At 36.9% G+C, this 26,767-nt stretch overlaps 1 protein-coding gene across 16 annotated transcripts in view; it reads right to left on the bottom strand.

The window, feature by feature from the left end:
• Positions 1 to 9,125: 9,125 nt before the first annotated feature.
• Positions 9,126 to 26,767, bottom strand: part of INPP4B (inositol polyphosphate-4-phosphatase type II B) — a 374,654-nt gene continuing 357,012 nt past the window's right edge. For 14 of the 16 annotated variants that reach the window (XM_027652901.1, XM_027652902.1, XM_027652903.1 and 11 more), the window contains one exon: positions 15,660 to 15,834. In XM_027652901.1, coding sequence (XP_027508702.1) covers positions 15,660 to 15,834 — 175 coding nt within the window. Of the gene's footprint in view, positions 14,414 to 14,455; positions 15,835 to 26,767 lie in introns of those variants that run through there. The other 2 variants (XM_027652899.1, XM_027652898.1) reach the window with 2 other exon arrangements.

Here is a 26,767-nt window from a genome sequence, read left to right as displayed (position 1 = left end):
GTAAATGACAACTAGACTAAAGTCAGACAACAGAAATGATATAAACTAATGCCCAAGCCTCCACTTTAACACAAAATTCCTGGCTATGTATTTCAACTTGTGTTGTTTTTGAATTGCCTGTCCTAAAGCTAAGGATTACCTCACATGAACCTGATCTGAGCTAAGCTTCACAGTGCTCCTTCTGTTATCCAAACGTGGATAAGCTTCAACTATTTTTCATCTAAAGAGGGTTTGGATTCTGTAGTGAACACTGGATAAAATAAACACAGCTGACAGAGAACAGTTCATGAGAAAGCTCACAGGTGATTCTTACACACCCCACCAAGGGCTCTTTAAGTGTACAAAGGGTCTCAGCCATGATCAGATGGGAAGCTCCCTGAGACAAGCTGGCAATGGCCTTGGGATTTTTATTGCTGTCAGCGATATGGGGTTATCTGGGCATACTTTACCTAATCCATGACATACCACAGTGAGGGCACAAGGGACTTAAAGAAGATGGTTGGGTTTTTTTTGTTTTGTTCATCATTTCCTCAAGTTGTAGGAAACTATTGAATAAAGCTGACTTTCTTGAGTGGGATTTTTTAATCAGATAACCAAACTCTTCAGCTTTCAGGGAGAGTCTGATGAATTCAATGATTTGATAACTTTCATTAGTTAACTTTGGTCCAACCATAAGGTAATGTGAAAGTGTTTTGATTGTGGTATTGCTTTAAGTTTAGTGTAATTATAGCAGTAGAACACCTTAATAAATATGCTTTCTTGATTTTATCATTTTTCATGCCAGCTGTCTACTTCCAGACAGGTATGGTTGGATTATAAGTATTTTCTTTGACCTTCACCACTTATAGACATAAAGGAAAATCGCCAGTTTTGCCTAAGGTACCTGCATACACATGTAGAATTAAATCTTTTGCATTTAGTTTATGTTCTTCTATTGGTTGTGATAGGATCTGACATGACATAGAAGAAGTGCACAACTATTTTTTCCATATCCATCTATGTGGACTATTGTTTGTCTTGTTCTCTTTGTTGTGGTAAATTCAGATATAAATAACCCATTATAAAAGTCTTTGCAGGGAAAAGAAACAGTGGATGAGTTACCAACTACCTACTAATAAAACATGGACGCATGATAAAGATCCATCTTAAACAAACTACATTTTAAAATGTGATAGTCTTAATCATACCTAATTTATCAATGAAAGAATTGCAAATTTCTAATTTTCTTTTGGAAAATATATTCATATGTGAAATTCATCACAATTCCTCTAGCAGATAAAATGAAATAAAGTAGCCTTAAATTTAGATTGCAATTTCAGAACTGTGATAGCAATGTATTAGATCTTGCATCATTTGCAAAATCGTGATACAGTTAGCAACTTGGAAAAGTGTGATTAGTAGCATTTTCACTGTTGAAGTCTACTTCTCAGCCTCTAGAATATATCATCACAGTGATGGTAATTTGCTGTAGAATAAGGCACAGAGAAAAATGTGCGATGTCTGTATTCCCACTGGTGCACTATATATGTATGTGTGTGTGTGTATATATACACATAGTTACGACAAAAAATATGTATTACTGTGCACTACACTTTTTGTCCTTTTGCTTTACATCCTTTTCTAGACAGTGGAAGAGGATGAAAATTATCAGCCAATAAAAACTACAGCAAATACCAAGCAAAGAAACAGAGGAGTTTAAAGTACTGCTGCCATTCCAAGGTCAAGTTCCCCTTACATGGATTGCTTTAGGGATGCAAAAATGTGTAAGTATGAGCATCCAGCAGCTTAAAATAGGAATAGATATAATACACTTCTACCTTGTGTGCTGAACTAGAATTTAAGTTGCCTTAATTACTATCAATCTTCATTTTGCTCTTTCAATAATGTGTTACATTAATAGGAGATATTATGACACATTTTCTTGTCAAATCTAGTCATGTACCGAGCAGTGCACTGGGGGTAAATGATTGAGGAAACTGTTGAAGTGGAATAAAAAGTCTTTACTGCCATACAAGAGGGCTGAGCTTGCTATTCTATTTTTTAAGTTTTAAGTATGCTGATCAAAAATGCCAACACCCAGGATACTTAGTTTTCCTGACAGATTTGGCTAATTTCCCTAACTTTTTTTCATTTGTTCAATATCTAATTTCAGATGGAATGAGAAGTAGTTTTTTTCCCCAAATAAGAAGTCCATTACATATAAATTGTCCACTGACCTATGGCTCTACCACAAATTGAAAATAAGGACAAACAGAAAAACTGTAACAGTCATTCCCCAACTGCAACTCCCATCAAAACAAACTATACCTTCCAAAATAAAATTTGGGACTGATATAGAATACTGAAGGGTGACATACCTTGTGTACCAATTAATCAGTTATTTACCTGATTAACTGATTTTAAAATATACATAAAGGCTTCACCAAAATCCTGTTTTGTGTTGTGTTACGAATAACATTGCAAGAATATTAGTTATAAAGCATACTTTTTGTTTTCCCATTGTCATATTTATTGTCCTATTTGTGTTCCATAGGCATAGATTAACTTCATATTTATGGGTATATACTTTAATCTTACAGCCTATGATACTTCAAAACTTTATTGGAGGACCAGATCATTTTCTACTAAAGGGTAAATGAAGTGTGCACCTGCAAATGTCAAGTTTATCTATGTTTATCCTGCCTTGGATGCAAGACATAAGCCTAAGTTTAAGAAATGGAACAAAAGTCAGAACAAAATGTGTTCTATACCCAATAGATAAAACAAATGCGCATTTTGAAGAAGCTAAGTAGCAATTACACCTGACATTTCCTGAACTGCATTTGATTATCCTGCAGAAGATTAGGTAGGTAGTTTCTGATCTTTTTGGCTCATGATTAGAACAATTTTGTTACGGGTTCCAGGCTTTGGTTCTCTCACTGGAATCCACACCATGTCTTTGCCTTCTTAACAAAGTTTAATGAAAACTCATTTTAAATCATAAATTTTCCAAGCCTTGAAGAAGGTGTTCTACTTAACATAACCTACATCCCTAAAGGCTAATCTGCAATATTATCCCTACTGCAAAATAAAATCTGAACTGATTCAAAAAGCCTACATTTTACTGAATTTACTCCATATTTGCAATTGACTGGGCATATCAAAGGAAAGCAGTCACACAGAATCTTCTCTTGGTGAAGCTGAACCCTGCTATTGAGGTGTCACCTTATAGCATGACTCATACATAGTATTCACTGAGCCCACATATTTGGTCTATTTTTTTTAAGAATAATCAATTGGGCAACACTGCAAGTGCTCAAAGGGTAAAACCTGTACAACAGTTCTCCTGACCCAGTTCTCCATCCAGGTTCCCACATTATGAAACAAACACAGCAGGTAGGGAGATTATAAAAAACTTTTGGCAGAGGAAAACTAGGTACTAGAATATTCCAGGGGTGTCATATATCAATATGGTAGTGGTGGGGATTTATTGAAATATGGATGATTCAGATCCAGACTCACCAGACTATCTATCCAAAGGAGGAACTTCTCATGCATCTGGTCATCTTTTGTAACACCATCCTTTCTGAGAACACGAGCTCATACCTGCTTAAGCTGATTATTAATTAAATAATTAATAATTAATTATTAATTAGATCATTACTTAAAAAGGAGATAAGAGGTTAGAGCAAGATGAAAGGTCAGGATATTTAGCAGACCACAGGATCATGACAGTACTTATGATCCATGAAGGCACAACCACAAACTGTGAAAATACCCAAAGATCATCGGATCCACACAGTTCCAGGCCCAGCTAATACACCACCAGCCTTCTCCCAGACCCACCTCCCTGAATGAGGAGCATGATGAGCAATTAGTTCTGTGTGTGAGCACATGATCTTGTTTACTGCCATTACTGAGGCTCCATGACATCAGTGGCTCGAGGGCCCTATGCAATCCCTCAGCCTTTGGGAGTGTTTAAACTCCTGATGCTCAAACCAATGCAAGGATCCAAACATGGATCTGGCTGCTGTAAGTGGAGCATACCTGGAAGTAAAAAGATCTGTTCATAGGCCCATTACTAAATGTCAACGGACTACTAGTTTTCTAACAACATCAAAAAAATTTTAAAGTATAATCACAATGTGATCAGTAATTGAAATGTTTAAAACATTTTATGATGCTCATCACAGAAAAATGTAAGCAGCATGAAAATCCCTAGTGACAAAGATGTGCACTACTTGTATAGAAGACACCTTATACCAACATTAAGTAGCAGTCAGCTGAAAAAAGAATCCATAATTAGGAAATGTGCCTTTCAGGACACTAATCATAGGAAAGGATAGTTTTTAGTTAACATCACTGTAGTTACAAATCCATTGACTTGGACACAGGAGCTCCCATTTAAAACCTGTCACTTCAGAGCAGTCTCTTTCTCCAGACACTTAACAGACTTAGTAGCTGGAAGCTGCACCTCAGGCACAGAAATTAGTGAGACTTATCTTTAAAGCTGGTTTTGCATAAGTCAGTATCAGGTATGTCGTCTGCTTCACCCTTCAAACAGAATAGTGGCATTTCCTTAACTCTACAATTCCCCCTTGTGCATATTTGTATTTGTGTGTGTGTCTGTGTGTCTGTGTGCATGCAGTTAATAACTTGACAGGCATTTCAGTGCCTTAGTACTGCTAGAAGTTGTAATTTTTTCTTTTTAATGATGTCCAAACAAATCATGTCTTAAAAATAAACTGCACAGTAGCACAGTGAGAAGCAGAATTTAGCAGGCGGACGATCAAAAGGAATTAAGTGCCAGAGCTCTGGCCTATGTGCTCATAAAAATTGATTTGACTTAATAAGTTTAATGTAAAAGGAAATTGCATGCTGTGCACTGCTTTCCTGTTGATTTTTAAAAAGTGTGAGATCACGTCTCCCCTGCCAATGTCCACTAACTATGCCCATGAATATGCAAATATAAACTGGCTGCTGCACTTTTTTTCTTTAGACTAACTCTTATCAGCATTTTATAGCTAAGCACACTAACTGGATTCACGCAAAAAACCTGCTAACAGCTACTACTTTCCATTCATATGAAATGCTCACTTCTATTTCCCATACTGATATTAAAAAAGTAAAAGCCTTGATTTTAAATTCCTTTTAATAACCTCCTGTTTCAACAAAACATGCAGGTGGTGTAGCATGAGGAGGTAAAGGGAGCTGTTAAAAGTATTGTTTTATATTACTTAATATGTGAGTTTGGGGGTTTGTTTTTATTTCAGAGTGAAAATTAGCTTCGCCTGTATCAAACATTCAAGTGTAAAGAATTAACTTATACAAGCACGTACTTTCTATTTATATCAGGTCTTCTAATCAACCTCTAAAAGGTTTTTTAATCCTTGGGTGTGAAATCCAGAGACATGATGCTTATCAATCATATAAGAGATTGCCTTGATGCATTGTTGCCCTCCTTACCTTCTCAGTCAAGCACTGTCCTGGCCCCTTGCTTTCGTGAGAATGTAAAAACAACCATTTTTCTGCAAAACCATCTCTCCTGTATGAGAATGTACATGAATGATACCTGCTTGCCCGAGCAGCCACAGCTGTTACAACAATCCTGTCATTTCTTCAAGGACATTTTTTAATATTTATGTTGATAAACCAATAGTCTATGTCCATTACAGCTGCTACCACGGTCACAAAGAAACAAAGTATTCCAGCTCCAGGAATATCTCAGGTGAAGACAAAAGTCAAATGCAGTCTAAAATGCAGAGCTTAGACATGACCTTCCTTACCTGTCCTTGACTAGTTGGGGTAGATCTCTTTGCTCCCTGATTTTATTGCTTGTGTTTATCTGCTGGGTGTTTCATATACATCCTCCAAACTGAACTGAACTGAGTGTGTGAACTGAACTGAGTTCCATGACATACCACAGAGCCATACAGCTGCTATATGGAAAGAGAATCCAGGTGCCATGATGCAGTATTGGGGCAGGAGGGGACAGCTGTGCTTGCTTATTGCTCCCTAACACTGGAACATCATGCATGGAACTGAGTGGTAAGAAGGCTGGGATTTACTGAGCAGTTTCTTTTGGGATTACTGACTCCAGTTGAGTCTGGATGAGAGCTGCCATATTATAGGGTTGGCAGCAGAATTCGGCTGCTGGAAACCAGTCCCGACGTTAACCACAGCAACATCAGTCTCATCTTTGTCACTAATTTTCCATCTAGAACCAGAATCAAGTCAGATGACCCAATTTATATAATTCCTTTGTCATAAGTTTGTCATTATTTCCTGATATTCTGGTAACGTTTGAAAAATACTAAGAGCTGGACTTACTAAGAGCCACTGATAATTCATTAGCTTGGGTTTTTCTAGGCCTCCCCTTATTACCCGTCATATCAGAGAAAAAATAAATTCAAATAGAAAGTGTTGAGAATCTACCTTGATTTAAATAAAAAATAAACTAAAGTTCCTATTCATGTGGTGTATTTTAACCTTTGATAAGTGCCCAAACAAGTTGGAAACCTAACACTGTTGGATGCAATTCAGATTCTTTTGAATATTTTACTGCACATATCCCTTTCTAAAAGAGACCTTGTTGAAGGCATATATTTACTCTGTGTGCAAGTTCATTAAAAGTGTCAGCTATTCATTATAATCATTTACAGGAAACTGCCATCAACTTCCTTGTGTACCAAAAGAGTATTCACAGACCATAACCACGAACAAGCTCTTCCTGTGTGGGGCCTTGCACAAACAAAAGTTTTTGCAGTTCTGAACCAAAGTTCAGGAATGTGAATGCTTCTGAATCCTCTCACAAAGTCTGATCCTTGAAGTTTCTCACCTCCAGTGCCCCATTTCTGATTCTTTGCTTGTGAACAATTAATTCAGGATCAGACTTTAAACCTTTCTGTGTTTCAAAGTATATTAAGCTTTACACTAAAAGAAAACTTTAAGGAGTGGTATCACCCAAGGGGTGAATTCTGCTCTGCTTATGCATGACAGTTGTTCTAATTCTGTTCAAGTCAGCAGTTTAAACTGCTTTGTCCTGTAAATTACAGCAATCACAAATTATTCTTGCATGAGAAATAAATACCCACGTGGACTTTGCTGGAGAAAGATAAAATGAATACAACAGTATTCTTCCCTTGTTCTTGTGCTGTTATTCTCCCAGTCTTGCACCTGCAGACTGCTGCTGTTGGGGCAGGCACGTAGCAAACTGATTGCTGCTGGGACAGAATTAGCCCCTTCCTTCTCCTCTAGCCCCTTCCTTCCTCCTCTTCCTGCTCCTTGGTTGAAGTAATCGGTTTTCATTAGAGACTCAAAGACACACGTGCACCAAGGCTCAGAACCTGTGGGCAGGCAGAACTGCTCTGATCGAGCCCCACTTCAGTCAGCGACGACAACATTATGACCAGGAACAGCCAGCCAGGGCTTCAGCTCTTCAAACTCCTGACAGGAATGACAGACTTGGTCTGGGAAACACTCCCCCATGAGAGCTGCTGGGAAACATCTTCCTTTTCCTGTTTCTCTCTCTCCTTTTTTTCCCCAGAAGCAGCTTTTACCATTAGAGTCAGCATATGCCACTGGGTATGTTGCAAGCCCTGCTAAAGCTTTGTTCATCTTAACCTATCCTTGGTACAACACTTCCAACAGTGAAACTGTATGTGACAAAAATATGCAAGTGTAACTATAATATGTACCTATATACATCTACACATACATGAAAAAAAAAAATCACAGCTACTCTTTCAATTCAAATTCTTATCCCAGTTTATTTAGAAGCCATTTACATCTACTCCTCTAACAATATCGAACATCTTCTCTGCAGTAGAGCAAGTACATTTATGTCCTGGGTTAGGACTGTACACAGAAATGTTTAGTTGGGCAAAGCGAGTAGCATGCAGTCCAGTTTGCATCTAGAACCCTACAGCCCTTAATTCCATTAACAGCAGCTGTCACATGACTACTAAAGGTTGTGATCCCTACAAGATGCATCACTAAATGCACAGGAGAGCTCTCACTGCCTTGCCCAGCAGAAGCAGCATTTGTGTACACACACTCTCAGCATCAACAATGGGCAACCCAGCGCAGAACACTGTAGACCATGGCTCAGAAACATCAGGTCACACTGCTACTCAAACATTCTCTGAATTTACATTGGAAGGGGAATTGGTGAAAACATATTTTTACTATCTCACTGCAGCTGTAGGTTTTTTTTCCTTTTCTCTCTTACATTGCCATGAGAAAAAAGTGACCCCAGTTGATATGGAAGATAAAATCCATAAGCATGCAAAGTGAGACAAAGGAATTTTAAGACTGTCACTTTTATTAGCAAGAGACAAAACTCCTAGGCTGAATGCTAACAGCTTTTTAACTTTTTTCCATAATAGCCATTAGCTCCCGGTGCTTTCTAAAGGTTATCAAGAACCTTGTAGGTAATTAACATCTCACTGTATATATCTCAGTAAAACAACTAAAAATGCTAGCATATAAACAGAGATAGCAAATTATGCAACAACCTTCTGCTCATAGTACTGATAATACAGAAGGTGAGCCACGTTTTATCATACACTCAAAAAGAAGGTCTATTTGCAACATTTCAGCCAACCATGGGGAACTTACCTTCCACTGTGGTGACAGATCATATAAATCTAGGTATCAACAGCAGGTAAAAAGAAAAACAAACCAGCAAAGAAGCAACCCATACTTACTTCCCAAGGTCCAGCATTGGGATGGTGAAGATGCAATACCAGACAAAGCATGCCATGTCACCTTTTTAATAGTCTTCATTATGAAAGATGTTGACTCCACCTGTTACAGTGAACAACTCTCTACAGATCAACAGTTATCTGAAAGGGATTTCCTTGTGGGCATGTGAATGTTTTGTTTGTTTTGAAATAGAAAATGCAGGACCCACCTGGTTCTGAGGTGAAAGTTGCAGCAAGACTAGGAACAATTAATTTTTGGCCATTGCAGGCTTTAAACTGTTGTATCTTTGAACTTTTCTTAAATACTTGCAGTGAACGAGACCTGCGAGTGGGCTTCCACCGACTCATGTGGGAGGAAACCCACCCTCATCGACATGCACAATATGCCCTCTGGGCAACACCACCATAATGAAAATGAAAAATGAGTAACAAACAAAAAAGTCAGAAACATAAAAAATAAACATTACATTTATTTAAATAAAAATATATACACAGTGTTCAATGGACATGGCTTACAGACAGCAATGAAACAAAAATGATAAATTCTGAAATATAAAAAGCATTGAATTGCTATCATTGTGCTTCATTTCTCTGAACAAACACAGACTGAAGCCCTGTTAATGTTACTTATACATAGCCCTGTGTGCTCCAGAATATAAGACAGGAACATTACAAGGGACAGCTACACAAAAGGAAAACAAGTACCAAAGTAATTTGGGATTCTAGAAATTTGGAAGTCAGACCATTCATAAACAGAACAGAAATGATGAAAACTTTTAAAGTATTTTGCATGCATGGAAAGAGTAACCAAACACCACTGACAACAGTTAGAGATTTAAGTAAGAGCAGAATGGTTCAAACCCCATGACTCCAAACCCTGCAGATCCAGGGCCTCTCTTATCACAGTCAGATTCCTCCTTTCTCCCACTCAGCACACAATCCCTGTGTTTTGTGCTTCAGCTCTTTGGAATATAAACACATTGGCTCACAAGCAACTTCTATTTTATTTACCCTGAAGTATTAAGCATCATATCTGAGCAAATGCAAGTTTTTAAATGTTGAATCATGAGTATCATGCTGAAATCCATGGCTGTTATATTACTTATTCAGCAGATGCTATGAGAGAAAGAGCAAATAAATGCTTGAGTGCTGCAGAGTGAAAGCTGAATGCTCTGGCAACACAACAATCAATGTGTTGCATGACTAAGGGAAAAAAAGTTCTAGAGACTGAAGTCTGGGATTTTTTTTTTCTCTTTCTCTTTTTTTTTTCTCTGTAAAAAAGCATTTGTGTGGTTTTTTGGTAAACACGCCATTTACAAGGTAAGTCTGTGTTTTAAAGAGCAGCAAATTATTTTAAAGCATTTCAATTGTAAACACCTGCTTTTAAGCTGCAAGGAAGTGAAAAGCAAGAAGCAAATTCATGTCTCATGGCATTGCCTATACAGTACACTTCTTTACAATAAAAAAAAGAGCATAGATATCAATGGTTTCAAGTTTACAATATAGCAAACTGACAGAATATATGTTTAAGACTATTAACTGATTACATACATTAGTTCACACAAGTAATTGTGCTGCAGTTTTTAATGCAATTGCTTTCTTTGTTACACCAGTTGATGTTCACTGCATTTTCTGCTTTTTATAAATGGACCATAGGATTTCATGAACTTGTGTTTGATCTAGAAATAAAAGTAAGTTTTTCCTGAAACTCTTAATAGGCATATTATACAGTGGGCTTCAAAATGATGTGTTGCACTTCTTTATACCTAAATTACTAGTGGAGATTTAAAATACCATTACAATTTATTCCATTGCAAATAAGTGAATTTTCATCAGGAGTGATTGATTTAGACACAGAGAGTGTTTGTTAATTTCCTTATTTCACTTATGTAATGGCAAAATTCAGACAGTACAAAAATTAACATTGCAAAGGACTTCATTAAGGTTCTTTCTCAGTTAGTATTTTGTTTCAGCTGTCCTCCTAAATTATTTGATCTATATACCACAGACATTGCTAGTACTCCATCAAAATACACAGCTTCACATAGACAAAAATCAGATAACATAATTAAAAATTTCTGTTTCCTAATTGCTTCATAAAAGCTGAAGTATAAACATTAACAAGAACGTATTTTAAATTCCCCAAAAGAAGACTTCAGAAAAAAAAGACCTGCCTGTCTAATAATGTCAGGCCTATGCATGTTATATATTATGACAATATTACAATAATCTCTGAGAAAAAATTATTTAACTTTCCTTATTTTTTTAGGCATTTTATACTAGCTCTCAAGTTAGACACTAGTCTGTGGTACAAAACTCCCATATAAGCATGTAATGCATTGTACAAATATTCAAAGCTATAAGCCCTTATTTCAGGATTTCTCAAGACAGATCCTGATGACCTTATTTCTACAAATAATATCTTCTGTGAGTAAGACAAGATTTGGCTTTAGATGCCAGACATATCTTTGAATTTTTATCTTTTAGCCCTTGAGAACTGCTCTCCCCTCAAAGCAGATTATTTTATACCTTACAAAAGGTAAGGTATAAAGGTAAGGTAAGGTACCTTACAAACTCTTTCAAATGTTTTAAGAGAGCAGATATGGAACATATCTGCCACCACCAAAATCAGTATGCTTACCTTAACCCTTTGCAAAACAAATAATGTAGTTTGCTTATAAATACTAATTTGTTTAATTTTACTCCTCTGATATTCACAGTGAGCTACAAGATTGTGTGTGAGGCTTCAGGCTTGAAGCAGCTGCTACAAAGAGTAATGTAACTAATGCTCCAAGCCACATAACTATCAAGCTGCAGCAAACTTCCCTTTGGTTCTTCATAAAAGGCAAACCAGAGAACCCAATAATTTAGAATCCATGATCAGCTGAAATCTGAGCTGATGGCACAGCCCTTGCCTTCATGGACTGCATTAGCAGGCAATGGCAAAACAACAAAACTTTTGAGCCTGTTTCATTACTGAGGCAATAAGGCTCTTCCAGAAGTGTTGGAATCATGTCAACAGGTTTTACAACGGTCTTGTGACCTACAATAAGATGTTCTAATAACAAAATTTGTGTGAAAGTTTTCAGTCTTAGCACAAAACCCATCCTTACTCTTCTGTAATGGCCCAAGCACAGTCAAGTTTCACTGCAGCCCACTGATATGAGTTCAGGGGTTTTTTTTCTTAATTATTTTTAGGAAATGAGAGATTATTTATTTTCAAAAGAACATACTGTGAGTGGCTGTTAAAACAATAATTCAGTGCCCATTTTTCTTCTTCCTCACCAAAAATGTGGTTTCAATGTGAAAAACATGTTCAAGACAAAAAGTAACATGGTAGGGACAATTTAGAACCCAAGTAGGATTAAAATGCTGAGGCAAAATCTTGAAAGATTATTTTCCTGATAAGAAAATCTAGATAATTTCATATTTTGAACTTAACAAAATGCCCACAGGACTCAGATAAAGATACCCACAGCACCAACCAGTAAATACAATCCCCACGCAGACTTTTACAGGTTGTATCAGAATTTCTGTGGGAAGGCTGGCATTTTCTACTGTACACCTGTGGGTTGCTGCAGAGATGTACAAGGAATTTATCACTATCTCTAAACTGCCCATGCAGGGGTTTTTTAAGCTAATAATAAACATACAGATTGTGAGGACTAGTGAGACAAACCTGACAGAACAAAACACGACTTTCCTCGGAAGGTTTATGTTCCATAAATCCAAAAAGAAGTTTTGTACAGATCAGCTAAGTTTAACGGCCCAAACACTAATTTATGCACACATCCAGCCATCCAATAAGTATTGCCCACTTGTACTGGTACATGACAAGAAAAAAATCTAGGCGTTATGTTCTCATCTGTCTGAGCTTATCTGTGATGCAATGCCAACTCTTCTGACATATATTGAAGTAACACATTATGAGAACAAGGAAGTCACTAGTGACAGCACATTATATAATAGAAATAAAAAACTAATGTAACAAAACACTATTTACATTGCCTACTTTACTTTGATAAAAAAAAGTTCCAATTAGTTAATATATTGTATAGGTGAATTTCTGGCTCCACTGAAGTCATTAATTAGTAGAACAAGGATCTCTTTCAGATGTTTTCCCAGAAGCCCCAAAGCTTAATCTTGCAAATATACAAGATGGATTTAATCTTAGCCATACGATAGATCATTTCCATGTGATCACCCAAACAGAATTTGCAGAAATGAGCTCTTAAATTCTTACTACTATAGTTACTGATTTATACCCAGTAATGGGTATTAATGGATTAAAAAGAACAAATTATAACTCAAGTTTATCAAGATGGTTTATCAAGATTTCTTTAACTTCCATAGGAGTAAGGAAACATTAACTTCTTTATCCACGGCAATTACAATTTCCTACAGATGCTCAAATTCCCAGGGCAGTTACATTAGGATAAATTTCTCATACTTCTGCTTTAGATATGAAAATGAATGTAATGACATAGGTTATACTTCGGGTCAGTGAATACTTGGGGGTTTTAAATTGTATTTCTCTCTGGGAGTCTGAGGAAGGTAATAAATAGATACAATTACAAAACACAAATGTTCTTTGCAAGATAAATTTCAGGACTAACACAAACTGGCAGAGCATTAACACTAATTTTTAAAGCTGATAGTTCTTCATCCTAGAGTGTCTACCTACAGATATAAATCATCTGCAGTAGTTAACTAGTCCTAATACAGCAGTTTACTCATAACTATAAAATTTATTTTAGGCTCTGTAATAACATACATGTTTTTGTAGCCTAAAGATATATTAACTCCTGCATATACAACTAATTTTCCCTACTACTAAAGCAAATTTACTTTTAAGGGTTTACAGTAAATGGGAGGTCAAATTCAGGTCACCTTACTTGTAGAATTAATCCCCTTGATTTCAATGTGATTTATCTGAAAGTGAAATAAGTGGTATTTGGCTATGGTACAGAAAGCCAAAATGATACATCCAAATGAACTGCAGGGAATCAGAATGGAATTACTGAAATTACAGGCTGCAATTACTAAAAACATATTATGTAAAGAAGCTAAATGTAATTACCAAAATTATATTTATCCCAGATATTAGCATTAGCATCTTTCATAAACATTTCTGTGAAGGATTTAATTAGTGAGCAAGACCTCAGTGCTCTGCTGGTTCCAGAAAACACAGTTTCCAGCAGTAAGAGACCCCTTAAATCAAATATCAGGTTTTGGTTTGGAGTCAGAATGCCACCTTCCAGATTGCAAACCTCAGTTCCTAGAGCAAACACCATTTCCCTTTTTTAATCCTCATCAAATGACCCAAAAAACTATTTCCAGCTGGTTTATGAGTCATGTTGAGCTTCAACTTCACAAAGATAAGTTGATATTTGATTTTGAGAATATCCAGTCCATTGCTTTTTCATGGTATTTTAGTTCATATCGACTAACCAGAGTTATTTTAATGTAAAATGATAAAACCTGGTAAAAATAACACCTCAACTGGTTATACATTGCCAATTAATACGTCATAAACAGCGGTTGTTATATTCACTAATTAGCATGATGTATGTTCCTGATTACACTTTTGTTAAACTTAGGTGTCAGCTTTTCCATATGTCCCTTCTGGAGGTCTGTAGTACTTTGGGAAAGCCATCAGCTGTATCATGTTGAATGCATACTTTCTGCATTTGACATTCTTCAGTACATTCTCTATGCGGCATCCTTCTCTAGTGAAAGGGGGAAAAAGTACAACTTCATGAAACACAGAATAAATAAATATGCTTTATTTGTTCATTGCAGAGTTTCAGCAACAGTTGAAGTAAAAATAACAAAGATTCAACTCTACATTTTTGTTTTCCACAAGTGATGATACATCTTACAAAATTAAATCCAAGGCCAGGCCCAGTACAGTTATTGCCCTCAGAAATAGGTGATAAGATTTTCCATCCCCCCTAATATATTTGCCCTTGAGGTTTAAAGTTTAGTAAAAAAAAAATTAAATACTTTAATGATACATTTTGTTCTAATTCCAGAAATATATTTGACTTTTAAATCTTTTCATACTTTTTTTTTCAATTTGTTTGCTATATATGTGCGAGAATACATTGCCCTAAAAATGCGTATTCTAGGAATAAGGCATTTTATTAAGTCTGGCCCTAGAGATTTGAGAAGGAAAGTTTCATCTCTGTTTCATTTCCTGTATGTTCAGCTTTGCAATGAAAAAAGAAAAAAAAAGAGAGAATGGCTTTTCAAACAGCCCAATCCACCTCTCTGTTTTATAAAGGAAGGATGTTCGTTCACATACAGTACAAAAGTCACAAGTGCCAAAGTGGTGCATCAAGACATAAACAGGACTTTGTTAAAAAGAATATAAAAGTGTCTTGAAAGCAAAAGCAACTAAAGCAACAATTACAAACAGGTTAATTTCATTACAAAACAGAACCGATGCTATTCCATTTAGTTACTCTACAGAAAGGGGTTAGTTGTGGCAAAGTAATAATCATTCATTAAACAAAACCAATCCCATCAGCTAGTAACGACAAAAAAACCACAATGAAAGTTAAGTCTCACAAACCACCACCCTGCCATATTTCTCTAGGGGTTAGTTTGTGTTGTGCAAATTCATTTTTAATATTTTTTTTTTTGTCAGACTAATTACTCTGGAAAGAGGGGTTCAAGCATTCAGGATTCCATATATTCTATACAGTGACAGTATCGTTAAGTGCGCTTTCTTTGCGCTAATTACAGTGGGAAAGCTTTACCATGAACAGAAAGAGCAAACCAATTCACTCAATGCATAGTATACTTCTTAGAGTTAAGAAAAAAAAAGAACGAAAACACAGTACATTTCAGACATTTGCATCTTAAAGATGAATCCTTGGGGTCTGAGATTGTAGAAATATTACAACATAATTCCTCTTTCTAAAGTTAGTTTGTTGCTGTTTGTAGAAAAGAAAGGAACACAAGTGAAGTTTATTGATATTTGGCTAATAGCAAAGCAAGACTTAAAATAAGCCACACAACCAGCAAGTGTGAGCTGACAAGCAGCAAGGCGACAGGATAGAAGTGTCGAGAAGTTGGCTTGTTATCAGTTAGACAGCCTGTTTCGGGATCATCCGATTCATTCAGTGCTCCCTGGGTTTGTCTGCTGTTAAACAGGGGAAGTTAGGAACAGATAGAACAGCATTTAAACAGCAAAGAAAGCCAACACGTAGGTATTTTGACAAAGTGAAACTACATAGCCATTTTGAAGAAATAGATTTATGCTAAGTACTTCCAACATATTTATTTTGTTCTCCAGCTGACACGGGAAGCACGATGACTAGGTGGTTAATGTGATATTAAGTCTGCTAGGAGCCTCAGAGTATTATTCACAAGTTAACATTAAATAACTTGAGATGAACTATACTATCACTAAAATGAACACACACACCAAACAGAAATGAAATTAGGAAGTTGAAAAAAAAAGTTAAGGAAGCAAAGAAAAAAAAGATCATGAATATGCCACAATGCAAAAAATAGTGTCTCCGTGGTGTTCACAGGCTTTTCAGTCCTGCTTCATTATCTATTAGGAAGTCTTTTGGCAGAAATAAAAAAGGCACACACTCTCTTTTGAAAGAATGAACAGTTATTCTAAAATAGTTTTAAATGATGGTAAATTGACTTCAAAAATTCATCAGTGCTGGTGACTCTGTTCTGAAGTCAACAGCAGCTCTTTTCATTTAAAGGCTTGCACTTACATTCCTGTGGGTAAATTAACTTGTAACCTCTTCAATCAAGTCAGGGAGGAACTAATCTGCTTACAGCGAAGTTGTGCTGTCACTGTCCTACCAGAGCAGCAGGGATACTTTCACTGCCAATCTTTTCTACTGTGGTCTTGGCAACTTCTCTACAAGTAGAATTACACATACTTCAACTACACCACCTCAGTGCCTCTGAACAATACTTGCAAACACTAAGAAGTCCTGCTTACAGACTTCCTTTGGGCAGTAAAGACTGATAAGATCTTTGTTTTTCATTTGCTATGAATATCCTGTGATGAAAAGATAACTTGCCATTTTTCTCTGTGGACCTGAGAAGACCAAAATATATAGGATTACCACACTGTTTTTTCAGAAGCACATGTCCCAGGTATGCTCTTTTTTTCAAGAAAGAAAATGCTGCCAGACATAAAGAGGCTGTAGGAAAGTAAAGATAATAACTCACAGTCCCAAGTAAAATAAGAAGGGTATATTGAAGACAGCAGCAGTCACTTCATCTTACAGAAAGCCTGTTTGCTGACTTGTGTATTACAGGGCAACGTTGAATTCCTTGAGTTTGGATAGCAAGAGAGGTACAAGAACTGCATTTACAATTTCCCTTTTAAGCAAACCTCCAGTAATAATTTCTTAATTTCATTCTTTGCTTTGAACATTCAATCTGTATGTTATACTAATAAAGAGGAGAACACATACTATTTTAAATAGCAAAATAAAAGATAAGAATCCCTATTATTTGCCCCTAGGTCAAAGCAATTACTGGTGGCAGTGTGTCTGCTGCTTTTGGTCTGCAGATTTCAGGTGTTCGTGGATAGAACCTGGGCAAAACTGAAACTGTATTGTAGACAAAATTCCCTCAGGAATTAATCTAACTGCATGTTATGCTGACTTTGTCAACACTGAAATAAATAATTCTGTGTTTTGTATCATACTGCTTCAGTCAATGCCTTTGTCCTAGGGTCCACCCCCAAAACTTACTTTCCTCTTCTGCTCACAGTGATGATGTTAACATTTATGATCAGTTGTATTGCTCTCTGTTAATGTTCTCCTTTATCATGTATTTCTGTGTGCTTTTAAAAACATGCTGCCTGCTGATTTTCCTTTTTAATCTCTACAGGATCTCACAAGTCTGCCTCTGATCCTTTTGCACTGCACACACACCCCTTTTCTACTCCTCAAGGTAAGCCTGCTGGTTTCAGCTTACCCCCATCATGCCCAAAACTGAGAGCTCTAGCACAAGCCTCAGTCCCATCCCTTCCTTCCCAACCACAGAGTTCAGGTACTTTTGGTTTGTTCCCTGGGTGTTTTCCATCACAGACTCATATGTGTGCCTATGGTAGAGTGGATGCAAAGACCAAACTCTTTTTCCCCTCTGGAAAAATCCATCTAGGCAGTAATAAAGTTGAGCATTCACTAAGTTTGCACAACCACTGCATTAACCACCATTGGGTATGTCAATCTGGAGAGCCTCAGCTTTGCAAGCCAGTGGTTTATTCTGAGCAGGCTGAGTTACACACTTACAGGTTGCCCCTACAGGGATGAACCCCCCCTGCTTCTGTGGTGTGCCTTGTTCTGTTGTGCTCCACATCTCACTGACAGCGTGACTGTCTTTTACCTACCTTGCCACGAGTCCTATTAGCATCAGTAGGATTTATGCAGGTGTAATGATGGAAATACAGATAAAAGCCACTTGTTCTATGATTTTTTTTTCAATAGAAAAGCTTACAGTACATTTGTTCTTTTGATATGCTGAAAAGAATGATCAGTGTTTCTTAACATAAAAAGTTCTATCTTCCCCATAGGAAAACGACAGCGAACAGCTGATGCAGAGGGACTTTTGTTCCACAAATTAGTCACATCATTCTATGCATGATTCAATAAGACATCCTCAAAATAGAGCAAGAGGATCTAACTCCATTATTAGCTACCTAGGAACAGGTTGAGCAGAATAGCTAAACATGCTTTCAATTTAAGAGGGATATTTGATTATGGTCAGATGCCTTGCTAAGTTCTGCTAATACTTCTCAATGCACGGCAGTAACAATGTCTTCAAACACACCTCCTAAAGTGTTCTCCCCAGTGACTAATGCACAGAGTTAAACAAAGCAAGGCCCTACACCCAGCTGCCAGCAGCACAACATTGCTTCCCCTGGCTCATCAAAACCTGTGGAAGTTTTACTGCAAACAGCACGAATCCCACTGGTGCCATGTCAGCTGGATTGATTTGGCTTCTGACAGACAGCACAATCAGAACAGAGTTCTCTATGTTAGGGTGTGAAGTTATAGCCACAGTTTTGGATGTTCTCTCCATCACAAGCCATACTCTAATAGCTCTGAACTCACTCCAAATGGAAGGGAGAAGATTCACGAAATATGCAGCAAGTTTTTATTTCACAAACACACATAATTTTAGGAGGAATAGTGAAAGCTTCTAAGTCTGTAACATCTGGAGTCATGAACACCCCGCTAGCCTATCATACTATTTTTATTCATTTACTTTCAAATTGTTCATTTGAGAATTAGAACACAGCACAAATACATCGTACAAGCCAAGGGTGCTTTAAGTTAACGATGATATAACCATTTCAGCCTGCCTTCTATCTCACTTCATGTTTTATCATCTTAAACTCCTATTGGGATAATGCTGCATGCCTATCAAATGAGACAAAGGCAAAACAGCAGGTATTTTCTGTTGGTTTTAAATTCAGATGATAAATTGTTTGAACCTCAAAGCAGTGAAGCAGAGACAATGAAAATGGTGTGAGGGAAAAAGCCTCTCAAGTCCTCATAGAGTCAAATACACATACAAGGGCACATTCTGGCTTTTGATTATCAGTCACATTGACATCCCTGTACAAGACTTTTGGAAGAGGTGCATTTTCACACTTTAGGTTATGCTTCTCTTGTTAGAACTTGTCCAGGTCCAGCTATTAGTGATAGAGGAAAAGGTAAAGTGTTCTAAAGCAGTTCTTCAGGTAGAATAGATAGGCAGCTTTCTATTGACAAGGATCCCACATGTTAGTGGTGACTTCAGTCTGCATTCATGTCCTACTGCATGTGTACTTCATGGGAACTTTCCTTTTTTTTGTAGGCAGACTCAAGCAAGCAGTTTCTAGGCCTACTGGGCTTTTCTTGTCAAACTCTAGTGCTGACATAGGAAAACAGCAAAAGTGAGATGCTTCTCTTGAATCCCATCCCACAATAGCAGCAGAGATGTTTCTTCAAATAGAAACTATTTCTAGCAGTTCTCGATCCTACACAACTTTGCTTACTTACCCGTTGTTTTTATTTCAAGACAGTCAAATCCATAACTTTCAAAAAGCAGCTTCTCTAAAGAAGTTTTTGGAGTGAAAGCAGCTTTATTTCTACATTTTACATGTTACTGCGATTCAGTGAAGCGCTTCAGAGAAAAATCAACTGTTTTAACATGCAGGACTACAGTTCTAGAAGGCAGCCTTAACTTTTTCCAAAGAGAAAAGGTGGGATCCTTGTGAATATCTCCTAGCCTTTACGAAGCTGCTGCACTATAACATCTAGAAGAATAAAACATGATTCAGAAGGAAATAAACAGGCCTCAGCCTAGTCCTAAAGGATTTCTGTATGAGAGCAGAGCTCAGATAAAACACATAAAGGAATATTGGGCAACAAAATTTTATGTTGAAAAATGAAGTTGATACAATAAAACCTCCAACAATTTATAAAAAGTAAAAAAATGTTTTTGTGTTGTTTTAAAATGGAAGGTATAGGAAGGGGACCAGCAGAGAGATTTTCTATATCAACAAGCTTTAGAATTATTCTTTTTCTGACGCATGTTGTTGAAAATAACTCACGATTTTTTCCTCAAATCTACATGGTATTAAATAAAGCAAAAAATGCTAGAAATCAATTTTTGCTGCTTATGTGATTCTATAATCTTAGTTCAAAAAAAACAACCAGTATTGCTGAAACTGGTGAGCAGTCTCAGATCTAAGAACACTGAGGAATTCAGTGACTTGGAGACAGCTCCTGTTTAAACATACCAACAAACCAAACAATGTAATCTGTTTATCCAGTTGTCATACTAAGCCCCCTCTTCCTGTTTTACCTTTTGTACCGCAAATTTTTTCCTTATGCTTTTAGTTTGTGCTTGGCATCCTGTATTTCCCTACTCCTTGCTTGTCTCCCTTGTTTGGTTAGAACACATTACTTTCCTGGTGGATTATTTAGGAAATAATAAGGAAAGTACCTCATATAACATGAGGTTTGACCACTGACTTTGACCAAGGAGCAGAATCATGATGTAGTCACGGTGGTATGACACCTAGATTTTGAAAAACAGCTAATATACAGTAACTCAGCTTTTTAAGCTCACAACTACACCACTATTACGGGTTCTCAGTCTGTCCATTTTGAAGAGGTGGCCAGAAACAGCAGGGTTACTGGAGGCTCAGCCGTGGACAGGGTACAGATTTTAAGCACTGCTATGGACAGGCCACAATGGTTCAGTAAGAAGTAACAGATTAATAAATACACTATCTTGCAGTAGGATTTCATAAGAGGTAAGGAGACACTTGCTCTTACAGCCACACAACCACATTCAGGAAAACCCTATTGTCTTACGTTGATCACATTAACAGACAGGGTTTCTTTGGAAGGAATGCTCAAGTCAAAATTCTATTTACACAGTTGCTCTTTCCCTCTGCTACTTACTTATGTGTTCTCCTTGAAGACAAAATAACCATGAAAGTGCAAATTTCCAGCCTATTTTATCATCTTAGCTGTTATGGGATTTCCCAGGGAAAGTGAAAGAGAGGCACACCCTGCACCTGCGGGCAACAGAACAGCACAAATCACTCCAGCGTTGGCCTATGGACACATCTCCCTGAAATCCTGCTCTTTCCTGAAAGTTGTGAAGTCTTCCAGATAGAACCAGGTACTCATAATTTATTGTATGTCTTCTCTAGATTAAGAGTAAGACATCAAATTAATTCTGAGATAAATTAGGAAAATATCCATACTTAAGAAAAAAAAGCCACAAAAACACATGCTTACCTATTCTTTACTAGTAAGCAACGACAAAACATTAGAGCACCATTTGTTTGTTCACATGATTACAGTTAAAAATAACAAAAATAGTTCCCAAGTTAGGTATTTTATTATTTAACAAAATTAGAGAACATAGCTAGTGCTCGATTATTGTTTGGCATACAATAAATTTTCTGAAAAAAATAGTGCAGGACATCAGATTGTACCTGATAGTTTCAGACCAAGAAGATGGAAGGTCAAAGAGAAATCTATTTTGACTTCTTGTTTATGAAAGCAATTCCTGTTTCATTATTGTCCTACATTAGAGAAAGTCAAAGAAAAAATGCTGAAATACTAAACTCTAGGTTAAACATTTTTAATTTGTTCAGATGGCATTTTGGATCGATCTGAAAATAAATAAATAAAAAAAAACAACAACAAAAAACCAGAAAAATTTCCAGTTTGGCTCATTCTGTCCCAAAGTTGTTGGTCTACCACAGAGCAAACCCCCTACTGTTTGCCTATGTTTAGACATATTGTATGTTTTGTAACATACAATTAGTTCTGATGAATACATGAAAGGGCAGTTTCAAGGTTTATATCTACTATGCATAAAACATATGCATAACATCAAAACACATTTGACAAGATATATCTCTACCAGTGCTAATCCCAGCACTTCAGAAATCTCTGCAGATCACAGAAGAATTAATATTTTCCTTTGTGACTGATACAGGATGGCTGCAAGAATGTTTTCCCCCCCCCAACATTAAGAGTAACTACGTGGTAAAAAGTAACATTGACGAAATTCATATAGTGAAACCATTTCATATATATATATAGATATAGATAAGATCCAGTTAGAATCAGAATCCATTTTCATCACCGGTGTGTTTAAGACACCTACATTAGCAGTTTAAATGCACCCTCAGCATCTCCCCATTGCTGCAGCTGAACAGCAAAATCAAGTTGACTTTATGTGCCCATATCCCCTTATCTGCCAAAATGGACAACCAGATGCCATCACCTGGGAACAGTCCCTTGGTCCTGCCAACTCCCAGATTGTCCTGGAATCACCTGAGAGTGCACTAAAATCTGCCAAAATCAGGCCAGGAAATATTTAATAATTTCACTGTATAAAATCCCTAAGATGATGTTCTAGAATCTATCCCCAGTGGTTTTTAATTTACAAGTGTGGGCAGAGGCTTCAAGTCCTGCAAAGTTATTCTCCTGACTGTGTGAGAGATTAGCTTCAGAACTGAGAAGTGATGGGTCTGCAGGAGAGATTCTTTACCTATCAAGAGAGCTGAGCGGTTTTCGAAACACGATTTTCACCTCTATTATACTTCAAGCAAAGGATTTGCTGTTTCATTTTGCTATTTACCAATAGTGCTGTACAGTATTACACATCAATTCTACAAAGGTTTCTCTTTCTATCGAAAAATACGGTTCTAATAATCTTCCTAGACACTCTTCTATAAAGTATTAGGATTACATATATATGGGAAATTCTCAGGACAAAACTGCAAAATCTTTCCTGACAAACTTTCCTGCAAGGCTTGCCCAGTATGCAACCAACATTAAAGCAAATGTGATCTATGTCTCTGTGTAGGAAAACAACCAAACTAGAAACCACAGGTTTTACCTTCAGGTAAATTCTGAATATCCATGACATTTCCCTTCCATAAGGTTATGGTATAGTATAATTGGTTAGTGAGTCACATTGATTTCCAATCTGTTTCTGTCATAGCAAGGAACTTTTACTAAGGATGATTATACATTTAGCTCACACAGCACAGTGAAACAGAAACCCATGATAAATTCTCTTTCATATGTCTAATCAGGTTTAAATACACTCTGTTGACCATGAAAAAAAAAAATCTTCATGAATCATTCCTTTTCTTTTGGCAAAGATTTTTTTTTTAGTCTTTTTCCCTATGGTGAGGACAAGTGGTAAAGCTGATTTAAGAGGCAGAAAGGGCTTGCTGTACAAGTAAACAGTCATGCATGAAGAATGATGCTTAAAATCTGACATTAATCTTTAGATGTTCAAATCTGTGGGTAGGATGATGAAATTAGGGTCAGGGAACCGTTGGTGTAAACAAAGGATCGCTTAATCTATGGTGAATTTGTAATTTGGGTCATTTTAAGTGAGGAAGGTGTTGAGAAGCAGTAAATATGAATTGGAATGCTGTAACTCATTGGTTTTAACCTGCAGCTTCAGTTTGAGATATACAAAAGGAGGAATGTGACTGCTTCTGATTAATGACACCAATACACATAATCTCTTCATGGGATTAAGCAATGTGTGAGTCATAAACCACAGGCAAGACCTGAAAACTACTATTCCATTTCATTTAAATAATGCCAGTTCATTACTTAGTTTCAACAAACACACTGATACAGTTTTTTAAAAACACATTAACAGCTTGAGATCTGATCTGTTCCAATCCCAGCTGTTCTTTGAGCACCGGTACCACATGGAGTACGTGGGTATATTTATACAAGGGGAATTAGTGCACATATAGATTCCCCAATCATGAAAAAAAATACAGCTAAATCTGATTTTAGCTGGTACCAGGAACAAAAAATGCAGCCCTACTTAGGTTAGGTAGGCAGCTAACCAAAACAACCTATCCAAAAATGCACTGATTGGGATGCAGACTGTAGTAACCTGGAGATTGCATCCCAACAGTACAATCAAGAAACCACCTTCTCTTCAGCAAACTGATTATATGAGAACTTTATAAAATGCAAGCAAAATCCCTTTTGAATCCCAAACACACCACGTTTTCCATCCTACCTTCAGAGCAAATGACAAGGCTGGTTAAAATTCTTATGAAGTGCCTTGAATGCATTTGTTGTCCTTTCTGTGGGTAGTATGTAGAGACTTTGAGGAACAAACCCTTTCTATGGGAAATTAGCAGAATGGATGTGACTGTTTTGCCTTTACTTGCTTTGTTCTAGAATCTATTTAGAAGATCACCAAAGTTTTTGGAGCCTGTTCTCAGGAGGAAGCACTCTTCTTTTCCAAGTACCAAGGAGGACTGAAGCTGAAATCTTATAAACAATATATTTGAATACAAGCTTCTTCTCTTTGTTTGTTGTGGCTACTCACATTTGTAAGGAAATTTTTTAGTTGAATGCTACAGCAGATTTCTTAGTAAGTTCATCATCTCAGAGAGAGAATATTAGCACAGACTGTCAATTTTTAAGCAAAAAGAGGACTGCACTGATGGGGAGAGTGAAGAGATGAAATCCCATACTGTTTTGCCCCTAATATCAGGAAAAAATGACTTTTGGAAGATTTGAGACCACTAAAGACTAAAGATTCAATAAGCCATCTGTTTACCTCCTGCATCATTAAGTCTTTGCCAGCAGCAAGGAGTAAATAAATTATAGCACAGGTGCAAATATCTTTCTCTCTATAATAATGTCACATCTTTCTTACTGTTAGAAAGAACTGAAGGACATGTTTTTGCTCAGTGCAGCCACAGTAATTCAAAGTTTGCCAAAGATCAAAGGTGCAGCTCTCAGAAAAGGCTCTATGAACTATAGTCAGGACTCCCCGAACAGGAGAGGAGTTCACTACACTGTCAGTATCACTTAACGATGAGCCAAGTGCCAATTTACTTCCTGATCTGGATTGAACAATCAGACACATACTATTTTTTTTTAAAATCATTTTCCTCTGTACTGTAGACTGTGTTGTCTCTAATACACAATCCGTGGTGAGGAAATGTTCTCACCAGAGTTACCGCTACAATGCCTTGGGAATATCTACAGAAGTCCACCAATTCCCTAAACTTTGGAGTCACTGGGACACAGATATTCTAAGTATAAATGTTCCCAAGAATATGTTTAGCAAGCTATTGATGCAACTGCAAAGCAGTACAGCAATGGGGCTTTCCACTAATGGTGGTAATAGCAATCACTTGCAAGCAGAAGGCATGCTATTTTAAGAATGCCTGTAATTGGGAAAAGAGGGTGTTTTACTATGAAAAGTACAAAACATTTTTCCAAACAAAATTGGAAACTTCCATGATTTTGTGGAAAACCTGAAGAAGCAGCAAGCCAGTAGCAATATTGGAGTATTTCCTTCCTTCCCTCCCTCCCTCCCCAGGATGAGACACAGAAGGTAGCAAGTGTATAAATCTTCCCTCACTGAGATGGTGCAGAGTTATCTCTATCTACAGTGCATTTTTCTAGTCTGTTATGTACACTAGTTATCTTCCATGCTGGAAGGAAAACAGTTTAAGAAACATTTCATTGTTTCATCATCTCATGGTGCTTCCATTTTAGATAAACATTGCTCCAATTTTGCAGAACCCCCCTGTCTTTTGAAATAACTTCAGTGTTCTTAGAACACAACATTGAATGAGATTGTGCTGCAGGCAATTTCAGCACCTCCAATTTTACACTCTCTTTATAAGAATTGCAGTTCTCAACACAGTCAAGTCTGACTCATGTTATATCCTGGTATCACTCATGTTTCTGCTCATGTTTTCACTAGGAAAAACAGGAACACTTGTTCACATGCCTCAGGTGTTTGAGCTAGAGGCTCATATGAAAATCTACAGTGCACACAGGTTGTTAATTAGAAACATTTCATCCTTCCCAAATTCCTGTTAGAATGTCAGGCTGTAAGGAATTCTGCTTCCTTTTTAACTTCTAATAAATGGCAATATCCTTCAATTATGTTATAACCACACTCATCCCACATTAACCTGGGAATGATACTGCCTTTCCAGGTGGGTGAGAAATGTCAGCACTCACAGTCCTCTCTAGGACTTGCTCATGGCCAATGGACTATGAAAAAGCACAGTCACCATACAAAAATCTCTGAGCAGGCTGCTGTTCTCCTTGTTTTTTAGTTAATACTGCATTTCTGTGGCTGTTGGACAGCACTTACAGGCTTCTAGTAACTAAACAATTTCCCTCTTTAGAATACATTTATTGCACAGCGCAGTAAGAGCACAGCAGAGACCAAGACTTTTTAACTGCTTAAATTATCCTCTTCCAGGAACACAAATAAATATGGACAGGTATTCAATGTTCTTTTTTTAAAAGATCTCAACCATTCTCACAGCTTTACTCTCAATTAACCTTTATTAAAAACTAAATCAACTTCACATCATCTCATTGGAGCCTAGTCTATACATGGGAAGCATTCTGGAATCATGCTTGTCTCTTTTTATTAGCATTTAATTCTGTGTTTGTTAAAAATAGACTCTATAATACGCTATTAATGCTCTGCTGCTGCCAGCTTAAATAAAATCAAGAAAACACGAGAGCTGCAATTAAACAGTAAAAGCAATT

The sequence above is a fragment of the Corapipo altera genome, unplaced genomic scaffold (genome assembly GCF_003945725.1).
Source record: "Corapipo altera isolate COAL_440 unplaced genomic scaffold, ASM394572v1 69, whole genome shotgun sequence".
NCBI classification, from domain to species: domain Eukaryota; kingdom Metazoa; phylum Chordata; class Aves; order Passeriformes; family Pipridae; genus Corapipo; species Corapipo altera.
The sequence above is the reverse complement of the archived record's forward strand: the minus strand, read 5'-3'. Positions and strand labels throughout refer to the sequence as shown.